A 20,250-nucleotide genomic window follows, 5' to 3' on the forward strand; every position below is an offset into this window, starting at 1 on the left:
GGCAGCGGGTCGCAAACTCGAGCATACGTACCTGACCAGTGACAACCCACAAACCCACAGACAAGTCTACAGGCCTCTAACATACAGAACAGAATCAGAAGACGGGACAGGGCCCCGCCGTACCCAAATGACCATATGTACAAAGTAGACAAACAACAGAAGATATATACCAAAAGTATCAGCTCCGGATCAAAGGGAGCTCTTCAGACAGCAAACCGATGTCCTAAACTGGCGGCGTACCACGCGGCGCGTCTGTACCTGCGGGCATGTAGCGCAGCCCCCGAAGAACAGGGGGTCAGTACGGAAAGTGTACCGAGTATGCAAAGCGGAAAAGTAATACGTATAATCACAGTCAAGAATAGGAGTACAGACATGGAACAGACGAAGCTATAGTCAGAGTCCGAAGTACAAAACTAATACCTTGTCCGAGACCTCAGAAAACATAGTGCCAAAAGGTAAGTGATGCATACCAGATCATGTAACATCATATGAACATATGTCGTGTCCCGGCCCTCTGATAAGGGACTCGGTAGGTGAGATCATGCATAACAAAATCATATAACATATGTACAGATAACGTGTCCCGGCCCTTTATTAAGGGACTCGGTAATAAGGAATCATGCATGTCAGAATCATATATCATGTATACATAACGTGTCCCGGCCCTCTACCGCGGGTCTCGGTGAATAATAATCATGTGCCATCCCTTGGTGAAACACTATAGATCCTCAAAAAATGAGGGATAACCGCCACCCCCTCCTTTTTTTTTTTGGAGATTTAGATTGTGGTTTATTACAAATATTATATTAGCTACATGAGTTCTTTTTACAAGAAATTGGAAAAAAGGTAGCACAGAAATTTATTGAAGGAAACATACAACAATCTAAGAACGCATAATTCGACCCAAGATTCTCGAATAATTGTTTACTTTAGTCGATAGTGTAATCACATGTTAAGAATACACACTCCACCATAAATATTCACAGTCTAAGATTGTACCTTAATGTAATTATAGAGATTTCTCCAATGAATATCGTAGAAGACTGCTTACGTCTTCATGGAATCCTCCATAGAAGTTCTTCTCACAAGGAAGAAGAGAGTTTTCTATTTATTGGGACAAAAAGGCAGAGAAGAAAAAAAGAATTAAGTCTTTTTATTTTGTTGAAGGGATACAACTTTAATTTTAGGGACTTTTCCCTTGTCCCATTTTATTTAATAATATATATAAAATATATTATATATATTTACTTATTTGGATATGGATATGGGTTGACCCACATGGGTAACCCGAATCCACAATTTCCTAACATTTATAAATAAAATTATAGGGTCATGTCCTCCTTAGTCCTATTTGAATTGAAAGTGAACATACATTAATGTTCCTTCTTTTTCTCTTTATTTAATATATTCTCAAAGCATAAAAGATTTAGAAAGCACCACTTTCGAATAAAGAAATGGCAAATAAAACAAAGAATGAATTCCACTACCGTAGTGTACACTATTGAAGGATTCTCTTCCTCGACAATATAATTATCCTTGCTTTGATGTTTCTATTCTAATACTTGATTCAAGTAAAAAGTTATTGATACTTAATATGTCGGCCTACACGATATTAACTCACCCTTTTTAGAGAGAGTCCGTCACGTTAGCTTGCTACCGAGGCTTTGGAATATCGCCATGCATTGCACTACTACACGGCCTAGCGCACCACATAAACTACCCCCAAAAAAAGCCCAAAATTCAATGGCATGGCCGTTCAAGTACCTCAGCTGGTGCACAAAAATGACATTAAAATCTTACTTTATGCACCATAGGCACACTGAAGGGTAATAAGTTGAATTATATTTCTTATACATATATATAATATCTTGAATACTTTTAGTAAAATTTCGCTATTGCTTTTATGCACCGTGGAATGACATTGAAAGGCAACAGAATTTTTGGCGTCATGTTTTAAATTGTAGTACTACTTGAGTAGCTAAAGAGGATTATCCCATCACTGACGGATTTTCGGTTATAAATAACTTTTGACCAGAATGCTAAAATGGCGCTTATTGTTGCTTGTTAAACCTCTTTCACAAAAAAGATTGGCAAGTTGTGCAAAAGTTATTTATTTATGATTTTCTGCAACATGACGTTGGGGACTCAAATTCCACTTAAAGCATTGATCGAATATTTGACCATCTAACTTTACAATGCTCTTTTATTCAATATGGCTAGTCTTCTTTAATTCTCTGTTGAAAGTCCTCCTTTCTAAAATGCTTTTTGGTGACTCGCCCTTGGGCGGAACACTTCCAAACCACTTTGAAATTCACATATGGGGTTTAGCTCCGTGAAACTAATTACGCCCCAACAGATCTGATTATGCGCTCTAAACACGCCTAACACTCAACACTTGAGGCTCGCTCAATAGTTTCTATCAAAATCATGTGTCAAATTCCTTAATTAGCAATATTGACCCTTAAATTCTTTAACAAATGAATGGTATATAAAAGTTCAAATATTCGGGCTGTGGGAGGTGAGGTGGGGGTAAGGCGTGTGGGATGGGTGCGAGGGATAAGGTATGATGCGTGGCGAATTTGTGCTCGTATGGAGATGAAGTGGAGGCAAGGTGTATTGGAGGGGCATGAGGAAACAATTAATATGTAATGTCATTTGTGAAATTTGTTTTCCATAGTTTCATTAAAGAAGATTATTTTCTCATTTTTAAGAAATTTATTTTCCGTGAAATAAAATAATTTTTAGAAACATTGAACTAACCAATCATAAGAAAAATTTAAAATATTTTCCGCAAAATGTCTCAATTCCTGCAAAAGCCAACTAATCAATGTCCCTTTGTTTCTTTAATAAGCAACCAAAGCGAAAAATCTAATGCATCTATATAGGGCCTAACCAACATATATAATTTCTTTATTTAGAAAGGATATGAAACAGGTAAATTTAAAAATAGTAGATGTTGTTTTTCCTTTTTTCCCCTTAATTTTAGTACTAGTATTTATCATGTAGTTTCTTATCGTTCGACTTATGTTACTATCGATTTTCTCTTGTTATTCACTTATTAGTGTTATTTTGTTGTAGTAACTGCTTTTTTTCCTTTTATTTTTTTTTTCTTTCCCCTGAGCCAAAAAAAGATATCGAAAACAACCTCTATACCTCCTAAATGTAAGGATAAAATCACAGACACTCTACTCTCTCACCCACTTGTGAAATTATATTGGGTATATTGTTGTTGATGTAATAGAGTCTATATAAATTAGAAAATTAAACATTAAAATATTTACATATATAAAAGTCCATTTTTTTTTTAGATAATTTAAATCACTTATCAAACTTTTTATGATGACAAATGTACACCATGCAGTTCATGTTGTTGTTATATATACATGTACTCTATGTGGTCGTTCAGGAAATATCTAACATTTTCTTCTCCTTCCTCCCTAGCTAGCTAGTTCCTTAATATATTTCTTATACTAGCTAGCTAGATCACCATCCTATAAATATATTGTTCCATTCGCCTATTATCAGACACACTCCAAATTCAGTTATTACCATTTAATTCACATAGTAATACCCACCCAGGCACCAATTGAAGTGTACGTTAATATCAAGAAGGAAGAAAATGGGGAACGATTTGTTGGCTTTTGTAGTGATGGTGATTGTGCAATTAGGGTTTGCTGGAATGATAATAATAACAAAGTTAGTGATGGATGGTGGTATGAATCCTTTCGTTCAATCAGCATATAAGCCTATTTTTGCCACCATATCCATTGCTCCCTTCGCTTTCTTCTTGGAGAGGTACACCTTCTTCCTACCTATAATTTTAAAATTTCCTTTTCTTTTTCTTAACTTTTTTATTATATACGGGGAATAACAAGAGGAAGCTGGAGAAAAAGTAAGAGTGAGAAACTAAAAGTGTATTGTCTAAATGTTTTCCTTTATCTCATTATTAATTACTATCTCGTAATTATTTGATTCAGCCTCGAAAGCTAGTTCCTATTTCTTATATCAGCATACACTATAGTTTTAGGAGAATAATTAATTACTACTAGTATATTTTTCCGAAGGATAATCAATTAATTAAATGAAACATTTTTCATTTCATTGAAGACCAACATTTATAGTCAATTAAAATTCCCTTTTGAATCCTACGTTGGAAGTTTACATGGAGATGGTAGGACGTGGGAACTATTCCTCGGATTAATTTTGGCTCGTTAGATAGAAATATATTTTATTTGACAATAATGTATAAAGTATGAACTTTTGTCGACATGCTACTATTGAAGTACGTAAAATAACAAAAAGCTTACCACTATTTAATCGGTCAGTTATTCAGTTTCGAGAAATTGTTTCTTGGAAATGACTATAAAATTATTTAGTGGCCTGAAAAAGACAGCACTCCGCAGTTTTGTTATTTCTCTTTTGTCTGTTTTCTGGTTCATTAATTAGCAATACTTTTTTCTAGTGGCACTCTTTCTGTTTTTTTTTTTTTTTGTTATTTTCTGCGCTTCTTAGTTGTTACATACTTCTACCATTTACTGGATGCTTGTTTTTTAAGTTTCTGCTCCCAATTTATTTGGCTATTATTATTTTTGTCTATTACCAAAAAAAATGATATATTTTTATTTAGAAATTGAAATAATCCTACATTATCATTTGGTACTAGCAAGATTATTTTAAGTCTGTTGGATTCAAAGCAAATTGTTTGGCGCAATCTAGTTTAGCAGTTTACTTGTATTTAATTTATTCATACGGGAATTTTTTTAAAATTTCTTAAACATCTGATCGATTAACTATGCCAAACATATTGGAAGCACGAATGATGATTTTTCGTTTCTTGGCAAACGAAATTGACGTCTATACCTTATTTGTCCTGCCAATTAATGGAGATAGCACAATCTTTTATCATTGTCTCTTGATTCAGCTTTTTTTCTTTTCTTGTATTTCTTTTATTTCCTTATCTTGACAGGAAAACTAGACCCAAGTTGACACGCTCTATTCTTTTCCACATATTTTTGTGTTCTATTTTCGGGTAAGCATTTTCTTTTCTGTTGAACCTATTAATATTTTATCCGTCAAGGATAAAAGTAGTACAAGTTCAACTAAAGATGCATAATCTGTATCATATTTTCCTATCGCATAATTAATACCATAATCTAGTGGCACATTAAATATTTACTGTTGATAAGTCTTCATTATTATTAAAGTTTCTCAGTCACCTAATTAAATAATTTTTAAACAACAAATTATTTATGAGGAAGGAAGTTTGGTAGAAGAATTATCAAATACCATAAGGAAACGCCGAAGCGACCTTTGACATTCTCGAAGTAAATGATTTAAATTATGTAAAATAAATATAACTCGGTGAATATCGTAAATTTGAAAAAATTGACATTTTTATGAATTTGTGAGCATATAATTTCTGTATTATAGATAGAAATATGTTTTTTGGTATTTATTAAGTTTTAATTTCACTCATCATATTTCATGTAACAAGATAGTTAAATGTGGTGATTTAAGCTTAGTTTTAGACGAAATTCAGCAAAAAAATAATAATTAAATTTATTAAATGAACCTGAAGAATCAATTTTAGTTCTTCATATATAATTTTTGCTTAAACATATTCATACTTAATTCAAATTGCAATTATAGTATTTTGGGTATGAATTTTTATATCAAATTTTAATTTAACATTTTTAAATTGATCTAATTCAATTTAGCTTCAAGTTTAGTCAAATTAACTCTCAAAAAACTAAAAGTGCTACATAATTTGAAATCAAGGCCTAAAATGATTAGTAAGATCTAATAAAATGCTCTAGTTGGAAACGAAAATATGGCTCCAAAGTTGCTTAAAATTTGCCAAAATGTATTGACAAATAATATTAAGGGTAAATCTAATAGTCGACTCGGTCCATATTAGATTGGGCACACCCCTTAAGAAATCACTTATCCTTAGAAAGTAAGAAGCATTTTATTAAATCACCTTAATTAAAGAGTGCCAATTTAATATGAATTTTTGGTTGTGTAAAAATCACTTATCTAAATAATGATAAATTTGATATATTATAACTATTAATATCTTCTTAATTATATAAAAAAATATTTATTTGGATTAAATATGAAAGCTATGAACAGGAGAAAGTAAGGGGAAAAAAAGTTCACAGAAAGTACTATAAATATCAATATACACCAATTACGCATAGTAATGGACTAGAAAAAATGAGTGAAAAATGAGAATATGCCAAGAAGAGTAAAAAAAAAAAAAAAAAAAAAAAACCACTTGTCACAACATTAGATGATCAAATTCTTTGTGAGGACGACAAAAAACTTGGATCCTCACTTATATAGTATAGTAATGTGGGAAATATTTTTACACGGCGAGAAAAAGAAAAGCTCAAAGCCTATTTTGAGGCAGAGAACCAAAGAGATCTGAAAAGGAAAGAGGTCCACAATAGCAAAATGTGGAAATCCCATATGCACACAAACAGAGACTTGCTGATGTGGCCGAGCCTGAGCAGAAACATCAAAATTACTTTCGAATAAGCACACAACACAAGCAGGCATGTTGACGCCCAGCTGTGTGCTTATTCACATTTCTTAGATAGTAAAACATAGTAGTAGTATACAATTGCACTCCACTAACAGTTTTCTTTACTATAAAGGACTGAATAAATCTGTTTGTTGTGCTCTTTTGTTTTTTGTTTGTTCTCATTAGATTAATATATACATTACATAAGTTACATAATGGGAAAGTGAGAAGCGCATTATAGTGTAATTTTATATTCTAGTCAAAGGCGAGTTTATTTATTCAACTCAAATAAGGGAAATTAAAATGATATATTCTCTGAAATTGCATTGTGGTCTCTTCAATTATCAAATTTACTAAGGACCGTCTATACCTAAAATGTAATCTGTCGTGCAAATTGTATGCCATAATTCTTCCATGGTTAATCTAGAACTAGTACATGCCGGTCATTTTTCGGTTCTATAATTAAAAAATAGTTATTATCACGGAATTTCAAATTTTACAAGTGAAATTGGAGTTTTACCTATGAAAATTTAAACTCTATGACAATTGTTCATTTCAATCAGAGGAGTTGAAAAATGAATGTTTGTGAATTTTACCCTTCTCATCCTTTAATTAACAAATGGCCTGTTGACCTATACGATGCATGTTATCTAACTAAATGAGTATTTTAGTTAGGAGGCAAGCGGCTTGAATAAAGCGATATGAAAATTAGAGACCAATCATCGACTATATTTGGGATTGAGCCGTATTTTTATTGTAATTATACTTCTTATTATAACTTGTTCTTACATTTTATTTTACCGTGAAATATGCAGGATAACAGCAAACCAATATACATATTTCATTGGATTAAATAATTCAACTCCAACAGTTGCTTCCGCCATTGATAATCTAATCCCAGCTTTCACGTTTATCATAGCCGTACCCTTGGGGTAATTAATTTATCTACAATTCAAAAGTAAATAAGTATCAACTTGGAATATCATATATAATAAACTTTAATTTTGTGGCTGCAGGGTTGAAAAATTGGGATTGAGAAGCATAGCAGGACAAGCCAAGTTTTGGGGAACAATAGTATGCGTTGGAGGGGCAATGTTATTGTCATTATATCATGGCAAAGTGGTTATCGGTCAATTAGGATATCACTGGAAATATGCAGAATGTACAGGCAAAGATGTCAATGCAGCCCATGGCAACTTCTTTTTAGGACCTTTTCTACTAATAATGGCCAGTCTCACTTATGCCATTTGGTTAATCATTCAGGTAATACTACTCCCCTTCTCTTTTTTTCACTTTTAGTACAGATTTAAGTTTGTTTCTCAACCCAAAGTTTACAAATATCGTGGCTATCTCAGACTTTTTAAGAAATTGTTCAGGACTAAATTTGCAAGTTTCTCATGCTTTGATTGGTCAGAATTTCTGAAAAATATTTTGGGAATAATTTTTTTTCTAGTTCTTACCTTCCCTTTTTGTTGTTTTTGGGTTAATTAGGGAAGGGTAAGCGAAAAGTATGCAGCTCCGTATACATGCATAACGTTGATGTGCTTAATGGCAAGTGTAGAGAGTGTCATCATTGGCATTTGCGTCGTCCCTAAAGTTTCTGAATGGGCTTTAAACCCAATCAGAGCTATCTCAGTTGTCTATAATGTACGACTCTTTCGCTTTAACTTGTACTATTCTTGTAATATAAGTTTTGGAATTTTCTCCAATCTATCTAATAAAATAAAACTTACTACTATACAAAAGAATTATATTAATTTGCTTATGATGACAATTGACAAGTTGTATTGATGTTGACAACAGGGAGTTGTGTGTACGTCATTTGCATATTTCCTGAGCTCGTGGTGCATTGAAAAAAAAGGTCCTTTATATGTGGCGATGTTCAATCCTTTGTTGTTAGTTATTTCTGCATTTCTCAGTTGGACTTTGCTTCGTGAGAAGTTATACCTTGGCGTGTAAGCATAGCCAAATACTTTCTTTTCAAATTGCATGTTAATAATTTCTTAGTAAAATATTTAGCATTTCTTTGACCATTTTAATGAGATCATTTATTTATTGGGAATGTTTTGTTGATGATATATCAGAGTTGTAGGGTCAATTATAGTAGTGGCTGGGCTTTACCTTTTTTTGTGGGGCAAAAAGATGGAGACAATTGAAGAGGATATTGAGGTAGAAGTAACTAAAGAGAAGAACCAGTCCAGTACATCAGTTGATTTGGAATTGCAATTACCTAACGCTAATTGTCATCATATAGAGTCGAAGCAGATACCATCAGAAGCCAAAGCTGAACTATGATGGGCCAAAAATGAATTGGAGTGCTGTTTGTAATATATATGAAATTAATCTCTTGGTATTTGTGCGTAACGTTATTTGTTTGGCAATATATAAAAACCATTTACCGTTCAGATCATATGGAGCATTTGAGAAAAATACACACTCATTGATACTATAGTATTGTGTAACAAAAAACGTGTATGTACATCGTAAGAGGGTATTAGGGGCATACAAAGAAAACCGACAAACCGATAATCCGAACCAAACCGAGAAAAAAACCCGACTAGTAATTTAGTTTGACTTGGTTTGGTTCTAAAAAAGAAAAACCCGACCACTCTCGGTTTGGTTTGGTTTTGACTAAAAAAAGTCAAACTGAATCAAACCAACTCGACATTACATGTATAAAAATTTCAAAAAAAAATTATACATAAAAATTTTTATTTATAAATATTTCTTAAACTTTTTCACAATTTTTCGTCTTTTAACATATTATTTCAAGCTTGGAATTAGAATTTTGAATGGTCCAATAAATTTTATAGCCCATATATATTAATAACTTAAATAAAACCAACAAACATCAAATCAGTACTAATGCTAACAAAAGAAATTCAATTTTAATATAGGAATGACAATAATATTAGATATCTATTCTTTAGTTTTATATTGGTTTAGACAATGAAAATAAATAACTTAATTTTATTTTTGGCTTAATATTGAGTCATGTAATTAATACTTATTGGTTCTACTTATTTTAGCATCACTTAGTACTTTTACATTATGATCATTTTCTATATGCCTTATAAATTAGCCGTATTTATCATAGCATGACTTAGTACTTTTAGATTATGATCATTTTATTTTATGCGATTTCATTACTTTTTTTTGGTTGAATATTTTAATACAATGTCATCTCTTATCTCACATTTTGTGTTATTTTCATAAAAATATGTTAATTAGATAGTCGTATGTTACTAGGACTAAAAAAATATTTGAAGTATAAGTTATATATTTTGTATGAAGGCTTTACCGAAAAAAAAATATGAAAAACCCGAAATACCCGAGCAACCCAAAAAAAACCCGACTTTGTTGATTTGGTTTGGTTTATATATTTAAAAACCCGATGCAATTGGTTTGGTTTGGTATTTGAAAAATTCGAACCAACCCAGTCCATGTACACCCCTAGAGGGTATATTTACAGAGCATGACGATACTTTTCAGTTTACAAAATATATCAATAATTTCTTACAAAATCTATACTAATCAGGTAAATTAAAAAGCAGTAAATAAATTAAGCGCCAATCACGAAAATAACGTAAGGAAACTGATCTTGCCTTATTTTATCCACTTTTTTGTCCCCATTCAAAAATCAAAATTGAGACATATTGTTCCCTGATTTTCTCCACCTTGATCTTTCCTTATTTTATCCGCTTTTCTCTCCCATTCAAAATTAAGAGATATTGTTCTCTAATTTTCTCCACCTTTTGCTCAAAAAGTCCATTCTAATTGGTAATTCTCGGTTGTATAAAAATTATATTAAAATTGTATTCTTCAAATATATACAGTAATACATCTTAAAAATAAATTTCATAGAACTAATTATATAATATATATAACTATAAAATACAATTTTCATACAATTATAATACAACTTTAATGTAATTTGGCTACATCTTCAACTATGGGGAAGAGAAGTAACTTGTTGGTGCTAGATAAAATCGAATTCAATTGCAATAGTGAAGTGATATCTTCTGAAAATGATTATGTAATTTATTTATGTTTTGTGTGTGTGTATTATAATAATAATAATAATAATAATAATAATAATAATAATAATAAATTTTGTAATTGATACAACCATATTCCATACACATTTCACACACATATCAATTTTCAACATTTTTAAGACTAATTTGTATCGAATTTATTCGCATTTCATACACACTGTGATCACATATATCTCAAAAATGATATATATCATATTAATACAAATTTCATACATATATTACTTTTCAATATTTTTAAAAACTACAGTATGTAATTTATACAGATTTCATACGCACAGTGATCATATATATCTCAAAACGACACCCCTATTTTTATATACATTTAATACACAGGTCAATAATAAAAAGCTTTCTATTATTAATGTTACATAATTTATATACATTTCATACACATCTACAAATCACATCACATACACACATTTCAACTTTTTTTACATTTTGCATTAAGTAAATATTTTTTCTTTTTCATCAAAAATATCATCACTCCCAATATCGTGCTGCTTGAGTTTGACCTTCTTTTTTATCAAGAATCAAACTTTGATACAACAATGGCAGCAACATCATTCTCCATTCAAAAATCAAAATTAAGAGATATTGTTCCCTGATTTTCTCCACCTTGATCTTTCCTTATTTTATCCGCTTTTCTCTCCCATTCAAAATTAAGAGATATTGTTTCCTGATTTTCTCCACCTTTTACTCAAAAAGTCCATACTAATTAGTAACTCTCGGTTGTATAAAAATAATATTAAAATTGTATTCTTTAAAACTCTACAACAATACATCTTAAAAACAAATTTTATAGAACTAATTATATATATATATATATATATATATATATATAACTATAAAATACAATTTTCATACAATTATAATACAACTTTAATGCAATTTTGCTACATCTTCAAACATGGAGAAGAGAAGTAGCTTGCTGGTGGTAGATGAAATCGAATTCAATTGCAACAGCGAAGTGTTATCTCCTGAAAATGAAATCGAATCCAATCAACTTTTTTACATGCTGCATTAAATAATTTTTTTTCTTTTTCATCAAACATATCATCACTCAAGCAGCAGTATCCTGCTGCTTGAGTTTGACCTCCTCCTTTTTTGTCAAGAATCAAACTTTGATACAACAATGGCAGCAACATCATTAACTTCATTCTTCAAAGAATTGCTATCAGGTAATCACGAAATACAAAGAATTGCTATCAGACAAGAAACATTAAAACCGGTGGAGAATTATTCGTCGATGAAGCGAAAATCGTAATGTACTGGGAGAGAAGATGAATTTTAGGTCTGAAAAATGGGATCTATCCGAATTTTAGGTCTGAAAAATGGGATCTATCAACAAAGAGAGAGAGAGAGAGAGAAAATCTTTTTGAAAATAAGGAAAATCTAATTGATAAGTATCCTAAAATTTAGCCCACATTTAAAAATCAGATTCTATTCCTGAAAAAAGGCTTAAATTGTGGGTATTCCATTAAGCCCAAATTTAATATATTTTGTAATTTTGTTGGTATATTTTGTAAATAAAAAAAATATTCTTATATTTTGTAATATAGTGTCTTAAGTAATATTATTAGGTCATTTTCCAAGTAAGATGAAAAATGTACTAGCATAACATTGTGCAAAGGGTAGGTGTATCACTTCCATGTACAACCATCGTTTTCCTTTCTTTTTTGTCTTTTCTGGAACAGACATTTTCTATATAGAGTATTTAATTGCTTCAATCATTTCTTGACTTTAATTCCATTCCTTTAATTTAACTTTGGAAAAGCTGTTGAAAAACTTTATACACTCCACAAGATCGCAAGTAAATCATTAGACATTGATATAAAAATTTAGAAGAACAGTAAGACCACTTACCTTGATCCATTATAAGAATCGATAGAAGGAAGTCATGATCTTCTAAGTCTTGTTACTTTCTTTATGACACTTCTCTTAATGGGGCAGAAAGGAAAAGAATTAAGTAACAGACTTAGGGACCACAATCAATAGATAATAGGAATTGTTTGATCTTAAAGGGGATCTTCTATAATTTCGCACGTGAGGGGTTATTTCTTGATTTCGTCCAGTCATTAATAACTTGATTATTTTTAGATAATAGTAGATAGAAACAACGCTTGTAAGAGTCCTATTAAAACCAAGAAATATAGGCCCGCCCTCGCCATCCACACTAGAATAAATAGAGTTTTCGAAAAAACTCGCGAGCGGAGGAAGACCTCCTAGGGATAAGAGACATAGGGCTAAAGAGAGAGCCAAAAAAGGATCTTTTGTGTATAATCCTGCATAATCTCGAATGTTATCAGTTCCGGTACGTAGACCAAATAATACAATGCAAGCAAAAGTTAGCGAGGCACCTCTTCAGAAGAGACATAACTCTTCAAATGTAACCTTTCAAAAGAGGTGCAACTCTTCAGTTATAAACCCATTAATTATAACTGAAAAGTTAATTAGGTTTCTACGCATATAAAATCCATACCTTATAACATAAGATTTATGTATAGCTCATAAAAATAATACTTTATTAGATCAGAAAAATGAGCGTCTTTAATTGATAAAAGATGTCCATATACAGTTATATTAAATATGTGAGTCCACTAAATAGAGAATTTCTAACAATCTCCCACTTGGATCACATATATTTTTGAAAAATTGTACACAACCAAAAACTTTAGTGTGCACAATTTACTATCTCTAAGCAATCTGGTCCATTAACCGTACTAATATAGGATCAAAGCGGTTTTAGTAATATATATTCGTCACTAAACCCATCAATGGTCACAATATCAGCAAAATCAATGACATAGATCAAGTATGGATGCATAGCATGGAAATTACATGTAAAATTGATCTCGCCTGTGCCTATTTCCAACCGGTCCTACTTTATGATTTTAAATAGTCCAAAATCACTTTCTTACACTTTATGCAAAACCGCAAAGAAAAGTCAACTTTATTTTCAGCAGTTTTCAATACACATACGAAATTCATAAATTTCATAAAAATTTAATAAGAGAATATACTTAAACATGTCAAAAGCAGAATATACTTAAACATGTCAAAAAGATAAATAAAACAACAAATTCCTATTCCCTGTTTAATTTTCCGCAAAACCAACACCAAAGTGACTCATCATGTAGTCCAATTTTTAATTGACATCCAAATAAAGGATTTTTACAATTAAAAAAACTTTATGTTGCAACCTTAATCATGTGAGACGATATGGTTTTGCCTCCGATCTGAATGATAGGAATAGAATGGCCCACCTCAGTTTGTACTAATATGCTCTATTGATGACACAGGTGTTTGTCAAATAAAACAACAAACTCTAAACTCTTGTAGTCCTTCACATAATTAGAAATTTAATGTATATGCAATGATAGAGTTTGTACTAATATGCCTCTATCGACACAGAAAACTAAATCTTCCTTCACACAATTAGATATATGCTTTAGTTTTGACATATTACATATTCCAAACACATATATATCCTAAAAGGACTCGTCTCAAGATACCTAACACAACATTATTATTTAGTCTTTGGACATAAATAATAATTTGTAAGTGGTACTCTTATACATAGTTCATAAATATTGACTACCAAAACGGCCTAGTAATATGTCTTTCTTTACCGGCACATTACTAGTATGATATTACTAAATGTATCACATATTCATGACTGTCCTTAATCTGGCCAAAATAATCTTCCATTGGGATAATAATTTCGCATAGACAAAGCATGCTTAATATTCAAAATAAATAAACTTTATCTAGTAGAGGTTACTTTGGCAACATATTAGACTAATCTATTGCATTTGAAACAAGAAGCACACATAGTATAGTTCCATTCCCAGTACAAATAACTATTTCTTTTATGTGCAGCAAAAAATTGGCAAAAAAGACATCTTCAAAAGGCAACTGGGAAAATGTAGGTGTTTGCTTTATGCTAAACTTAATCCAGAAAATTCGAAAAAGCACAAAAAATCTACATAAAAACCCTGCCGGATAATGTAGAAAACTGTCAAAATTTCAAAGTTACTTTTGTGCTATAAGACAAATATTGAACTTGACACTAGTAAATTCCAACATCACCTTTGGGCAGACGTTTGCAAACCATATGGAACTTACTAACTATGGAACTGAAACAATTTAAATACAAGAATCCTTCGAACTTTACTGTAACTTTGGGCAACCGGAAAAATTCGTTCTTAATATTTAAATGTCTCATTCTACCCCAATCAATTCCCTCATATTAACTGTACCTTTGGGCGACCGATTAATTACCTAATGAATTGATTGCAATATTAATATTATACCTTTATAAGGTTGACACATTTTGACTATCAAATTTAAGATGCTTTGGCTACTCTGAAATTTGTAGACATGTAATCTTTGGTATTAATGATATTGTTTTAATGTCATACTCTATATGAATTTTCAAAATCTAATACCTTATAATTTTAGGATGCGTTAGCAATCCTAAAATCTTAGCTTTAAGAAAATCTCATGACTTTTGTCCTTTAATTCAATGTCATTCCCAATGAAATTCATCACAATCTAATATATTATGGTTTTGAAATCCGTTGGGATATACCTAAACCTTAGATTTAATGAAAAAATTCTTGATATTTACACATCAAGTTCTAATGTCATATTTCACATGAAATCTTCTGAACTTAGCACTTTATGGTATTAGAGTGCTTTGGCAACTCCAAAAATCTCATTAAAACCAGAAAAATTGACACTAAATTATCCTTTAATATATTTTGGTTTGCCCTTTAAAATATTAATCTTAAAGAAACCGCTAAAATAAAGATTAATAACTTAGACCAAGATAACACTTTAAATTGCATAAACATAAATAGATATGCAGAACCGGATAAGCACATAAATTACACCAAAAGAACATAATGCAGTGAGTGAACTATGGTGTTTTCCGCTTTGGACACTCTGCCACCCCCTTAACCTAACCATCCTTAAAAAAACAAAAAAAACTATTTTAAAAGAAAATGATCTAAAAAGTTAAGGAGAAAGTGCCGGAAAAATTATATTCGGTAGAAAGTATGTTCAATACTTGCTCCAAAAATAATATTGAAATATTTGATCCATTGAAGCGAAACGACAGAATATTAAACAAAGTCAAAGAGATCAAAATATTATTTGGCAACAAAAAATAGAAAAGATTTAATAATGAAAGAAAAGGGTTCTGCACACCTAAACCATTCTCGCCGTTTCGGCAGAACCAGAGCAACACCCTATCAAAACATTATGTATACTTCCCTTTTATTTATTATAATAATTAAAAGGATTTGCAAAGAATTGTACAAGAAATCACTGGCAAAAAAAAAAAAAAAAAAAGAGGCAGAAATTTGCTTTGATATACCAGCGTGTAGAATTCTTTAAGAAGACCGAAACAGTGTCCACAAATATGATCCACAAATTAATGAAAACTTAAATCGTAACACTTTTCATGGATCATAAATTCCTTTATATCACGTCTAATAATTTAACAACACCTGGCTCTGATACCACTTATTAAAAAACTTTATACACTCCACAAGATCGCAAGTAAATCATTAGACATCGATATAGAAATCTAGAAAAACAGTAAGGGCACTTACTTTGATCCATTATGTTAATCGCACTTTACTTTCTTTATGACGTTGATCCATTATAAGAATCGATAATTAAGAAAGTCATGATTTTCTACGCATATAAAATTCATACCTTATAACTTTTATGTATACGACACTTTTTAATTGATAGCATGTTCATGTACAATTATATTAAATATGTGAGTCCAAAATTAAACCACAAAAGGAATTAAGAATCGTTACGGAACCGAATGGTTTCCGGCTAAAAAAATCAAACTGAATCGGACAAATTCCCCTCGGCTCAAAATAACACAATATCATATATATAATTGCGTATATATAGATATTTACTTGTTATAGAGACATAACTCTTCAAATGTAACCTATATATATATATATATATATATATATATGCAAGTTATATTATCATTATAAACCCATTAATTATAATAGAAAAGTTAATTAGATGAATTTACGCAAAATATAAAATTCATTACCAAACATAAGATTTATGAATACAAACTTTGTCTATAAAAATAATACTTTATTAGATCGAGAAAAATGAGTAGTTTTTTCAAAATTTTTGAATTGATCCTTCATGTTCATGTACATCATTATAAATTATAATCAATTAAAAGAGTCCACTTTAAAAAAATTAAACCGTCACCAGTTTCACCTTCTTCTGTAGGTAACATTTTCTACCAATTAACAGGAGGTCCTTCCATAGTATTATGAATCAACGTGTATGATTTGTTTTCCTTTTCCTTCCAATTGCGGACTCCAATCTAAGGTCACTTGCCCTTGGTGTGGATTTACTTTTCTAGATTGCTAAAATGTCGGAGTTTTTTCAAAGTCCCGTAGATTCTCTAATTTCTACAACATAGTCTTTCTTGAGTTTTAACCTATTTGGTCTATAACAAAGATCCTAATAGGTTATTACTCATCTAAAACCCGAATTTGGTTTTCACTAAACTGGGAAACAAGCTTTATAAAACTCATCGTCTTCCTTGGTTTAACACAAGGTTGCCCTATTTGGCATGGTGAACTCATCATCTCGAATCGTCGAGATATAACTCTCAAAACCTTTTTTTTTTTTTTGATATTATATATATATTAGTATTTATTAGTATATTGTAGGTATATTTACATATGTTATATAAGTTTATTAAAGTAAAGTTTAAATATGCTTCTTATGCCTAGCGATTAATATCCATACCAAATTGTCCACAAAATTCTCCTAATTGTTGTCTTTCATTAAGACCATGGCGCTTGAAGTCGGCATATATATATATATATATATATATATATATATATATATATATATATATATATATATATATATATATATATATATATATATATATATATATATATATATATATATATATATATATTAAGTTATATCTTTGACATTAGTTATACACTTATACTACATGATCATACTCGCATATAATCTTGCGTATAGTGTCATATATTAACCTAAAATAATAGTAAGAATATACTTATATATCAATATATACGTAGGTTATATAAAACATTATATATATATATATATGTTTAAGTTATATATATATTAATATATATATATATGTTTAAGTTATATGTATACTATATATTATATATATTCTTAGTATATTTTAGTTATTTTTCAAGTATATAACTTTCTAGTTTTTAATTTAAGTAATAAGACTATTTAAGTTATATTCTTAGTATATTTTAGGTATATTCCTACCTTAATATAAGTAAAAAATATGAACACAAGTAAATAGAAGAAAATGCTTTTCAATGAGCCATATATTTTATTCATTCTTGGATAATATTTATTTGCAAGTTGTAGTTTTATATATATATATATATATATATATATATATATATATATATATATATATATATATATAAAATTTAACCATATCATCACTATTAATATTATATATATATATATATATATATATATATATATATATATATATATATGAAAATCCTATACTATTAATATTATATTTGCTTGAACTTATAAGTAGCATAATGTAAGTGTAGTTCCACCTAGTCTCAATTTCTACTTGAATTTTTCTAGGTCTAAGGTTATTTTCCACATAAGCATTCTTAAAATCTCTAAGTCTTCCCCTATTAGCATTACAAAAAAGAAAAACGCAACCGCATCTCTAACTTTTTGAATAGAATCGTCAAAACACACAAGACCATCTTTAACAATTAAATTTAAAATGTGATAACTACATCTCACATGAAAAATATTTTTAGCGGAGGGTTTAATTCTCTTTTAAAAGACTAATCGCCTTTGTATTATTAGAAGCATTATCTAAAGCAATACAAAGTGTTTTTCTATAAATATTAAAAAATCTCATAATAGTAGACATTGAATCCTCTAAAATTTTTCCATCGTGACGACCTTTTCCTTCATCATATAAAAAAGTTATAATTCTTTTTGCATAATCCAATTGTCATCAACCCAATGACATGTAATAGCAAAAAAATCTAATTTGTTAAGACTAAGACCTAAATCGGAAGAGAAACATTACAATTTAAAGAATTAAATACATGGCGCAAATAAAATCTATATTTTTTATACAAATCTATAACATCCGCTCTACAAGTACTTCTAGGAATACCCTCAAATAACGGATTATAACAACGTCAATGTAAGCAACAAACCCCAAACCCGAAGGAAAGGAAAATGGTAAACAATCATAAGCTACCATTTTAGCTATTTCTACACACTCTTTTTCTTTTCATACTTAAAATTTCTACCGGTCGTGGTCTATCGTCATTTGAATACCCCCCCACATTTGAACCCGTTTGCTCCCAAACATCCATATGTTTCTTTCTCATATGACTATTTAGTGTACCCGTTCCACCATCCTTACTAGTTCCTTTACCTAAAAAGCAAATACTTGTCCACATAGGGTACATTTAACTGCTTGGCTTTCCCTTATCCTTAGTCATAAATTTTCAAATTTTAGCGTTGGCTTACGAGGTTTAGGCGGTTTGTCTTCAGTGTATGCGATTGTGCGGTAGACATGTATCTCCTATGGGATTTTCGGGGGCTTGTGTTTCATCATCATCATCATCATCATCAATTTCATTAAAAGTGTCAGTAAAATGTTGTTGCATTGCCTCATGACCTAAAAGTAGATTATTTCCACCAACATCAAACCTAAATTAGGTGTTTCTTCCACAAATATTTCCTCATTAAGCCCACCTCTAACAATATCACTACTACTACCGGTATCACGTCTAAATCTCTTTGCCATTATTAAATAGAATTAATTTAAATCACACTCAAATAAATCACAAGAAAATAAATTGCAACAAATTAAATTGCGTAAATTAAATTGTGAAAATAAAGATAGAGTTGGAACGAAAGTACCAAATTGCTTGATTAATTTTCAACAAAGTGAAAGCCAATTTAGAATTGCAAATCCACCAAAGCTACTTGATTGTTGCAAAATCACTAACTCCACCAACAATATTATAATTGCAAAATTAATAATTGAAACTATAATAAGACTTTATAATACTTATTTGAGAGAAATTTAAAGTGGCTAATTGTTGCAAAGTAACTATAATTGAGAGATTGAGATTTGAGAGAAAGAGAAGAGTGAATTGTTGTAGATTAAAATTAAAATGAAGAAGAGTTTATATAAAGGGGTGACATTAAAGTGTTAAAAAAAAGTTTGGGGGGGCAAAAAAAATGAGTTTATGGCGTTTGGCAACGCCATTTTTGCAATGGATCGTTACAACGGTCCAATAATCTGACAATAGCCCAATCGCATATTAAAAGGAAAAAAATTAATTTCACGGCTTAACCGTTCGATTTTAAAAAAAAATCGAAACTAGGACAGTAAGTAATATATAACCTGTTCAACGGTTCAATTTTACCGATCCGATTACCGGTTGACGGGTTTACACTAAATAGAGAATTTCTAACAAAAGCCACATTATGAGACTAAGATATCCCTTTACTCAAAGGAAATAATAGACGTGAGTGATTTGAAATGTCATTTTTGTTATGCTTTTCAAAGATGCTTTAGATTTGTTTGCTACAACATATATAGGT

At 30.4% G+C, this 20,250-nt stretch overlaps 1 protein-coding gene across 3 annotated transcripts; it reads left to right on the forward strand.

Moving 5' to 3' along the window:
- Window positions 1-3,398: 3,398 nt before the first annotated feature.
- On the forward strand, window positions 3,399-8,936 carry LOC132064406 (WAT1-related protein At1g09380-like). 3 transcript variants are annotated; one of them, XM_059457377.1, is made up of 7 exons: window positions 3,399-3,795; window positions 4,967-5,029; window positions 7,342-7,458; window positions 7,543-7,789; window positions 8,018-8,173; window positions 8,330-8,481; window positions 8,619-8,698. In XM_059457377.1, exons 1-7 carry the CDS (start codon window positions 3,620-3,622, stop codon window positions 8,680-8,682), a joined length of 975 nt encoding a protein of 324 aa, XP_059313360.1. In that variant the 5' UTR covers window positions 3,399-3,619; the 3' UTR covers window positions 8,683-8,698. The 3 variants fall into 3 exon arrangements, with proteins under 3 accessions (XP_059313360.1, XP_059313358.1, XP_059313359.1); XM_059457375.1 differs by having other exon boundaries at window positions 3,402-3,795; window positions 8,611-8,936; XM_059457376.1 differs by lacking the exon at window positions 4,967-5,029 and having other exon boundaries at window positions 3,402-3,795; window positions 8,611-8,936.
- The last annotated feature ends 11,314 nt before the right edge of the window (window positions 8,937-20,250 follow it).

Source organism: Lycium ferocissimum, chromosome 7 (genome assembly GCF_029784015.1).
Source record: "Lycium ferocissimum isolate CSIRO_LF1 chromosome 7, AGI_CSIRO_Lferr_CH_V1, whole genome shotgun sequence".
NCBI lineage: Eukaryota > Viridiplantae > Streptophyta > Magnoliopsida > Solanales > Solanaceae > Lycium > Lycium ferocissimum.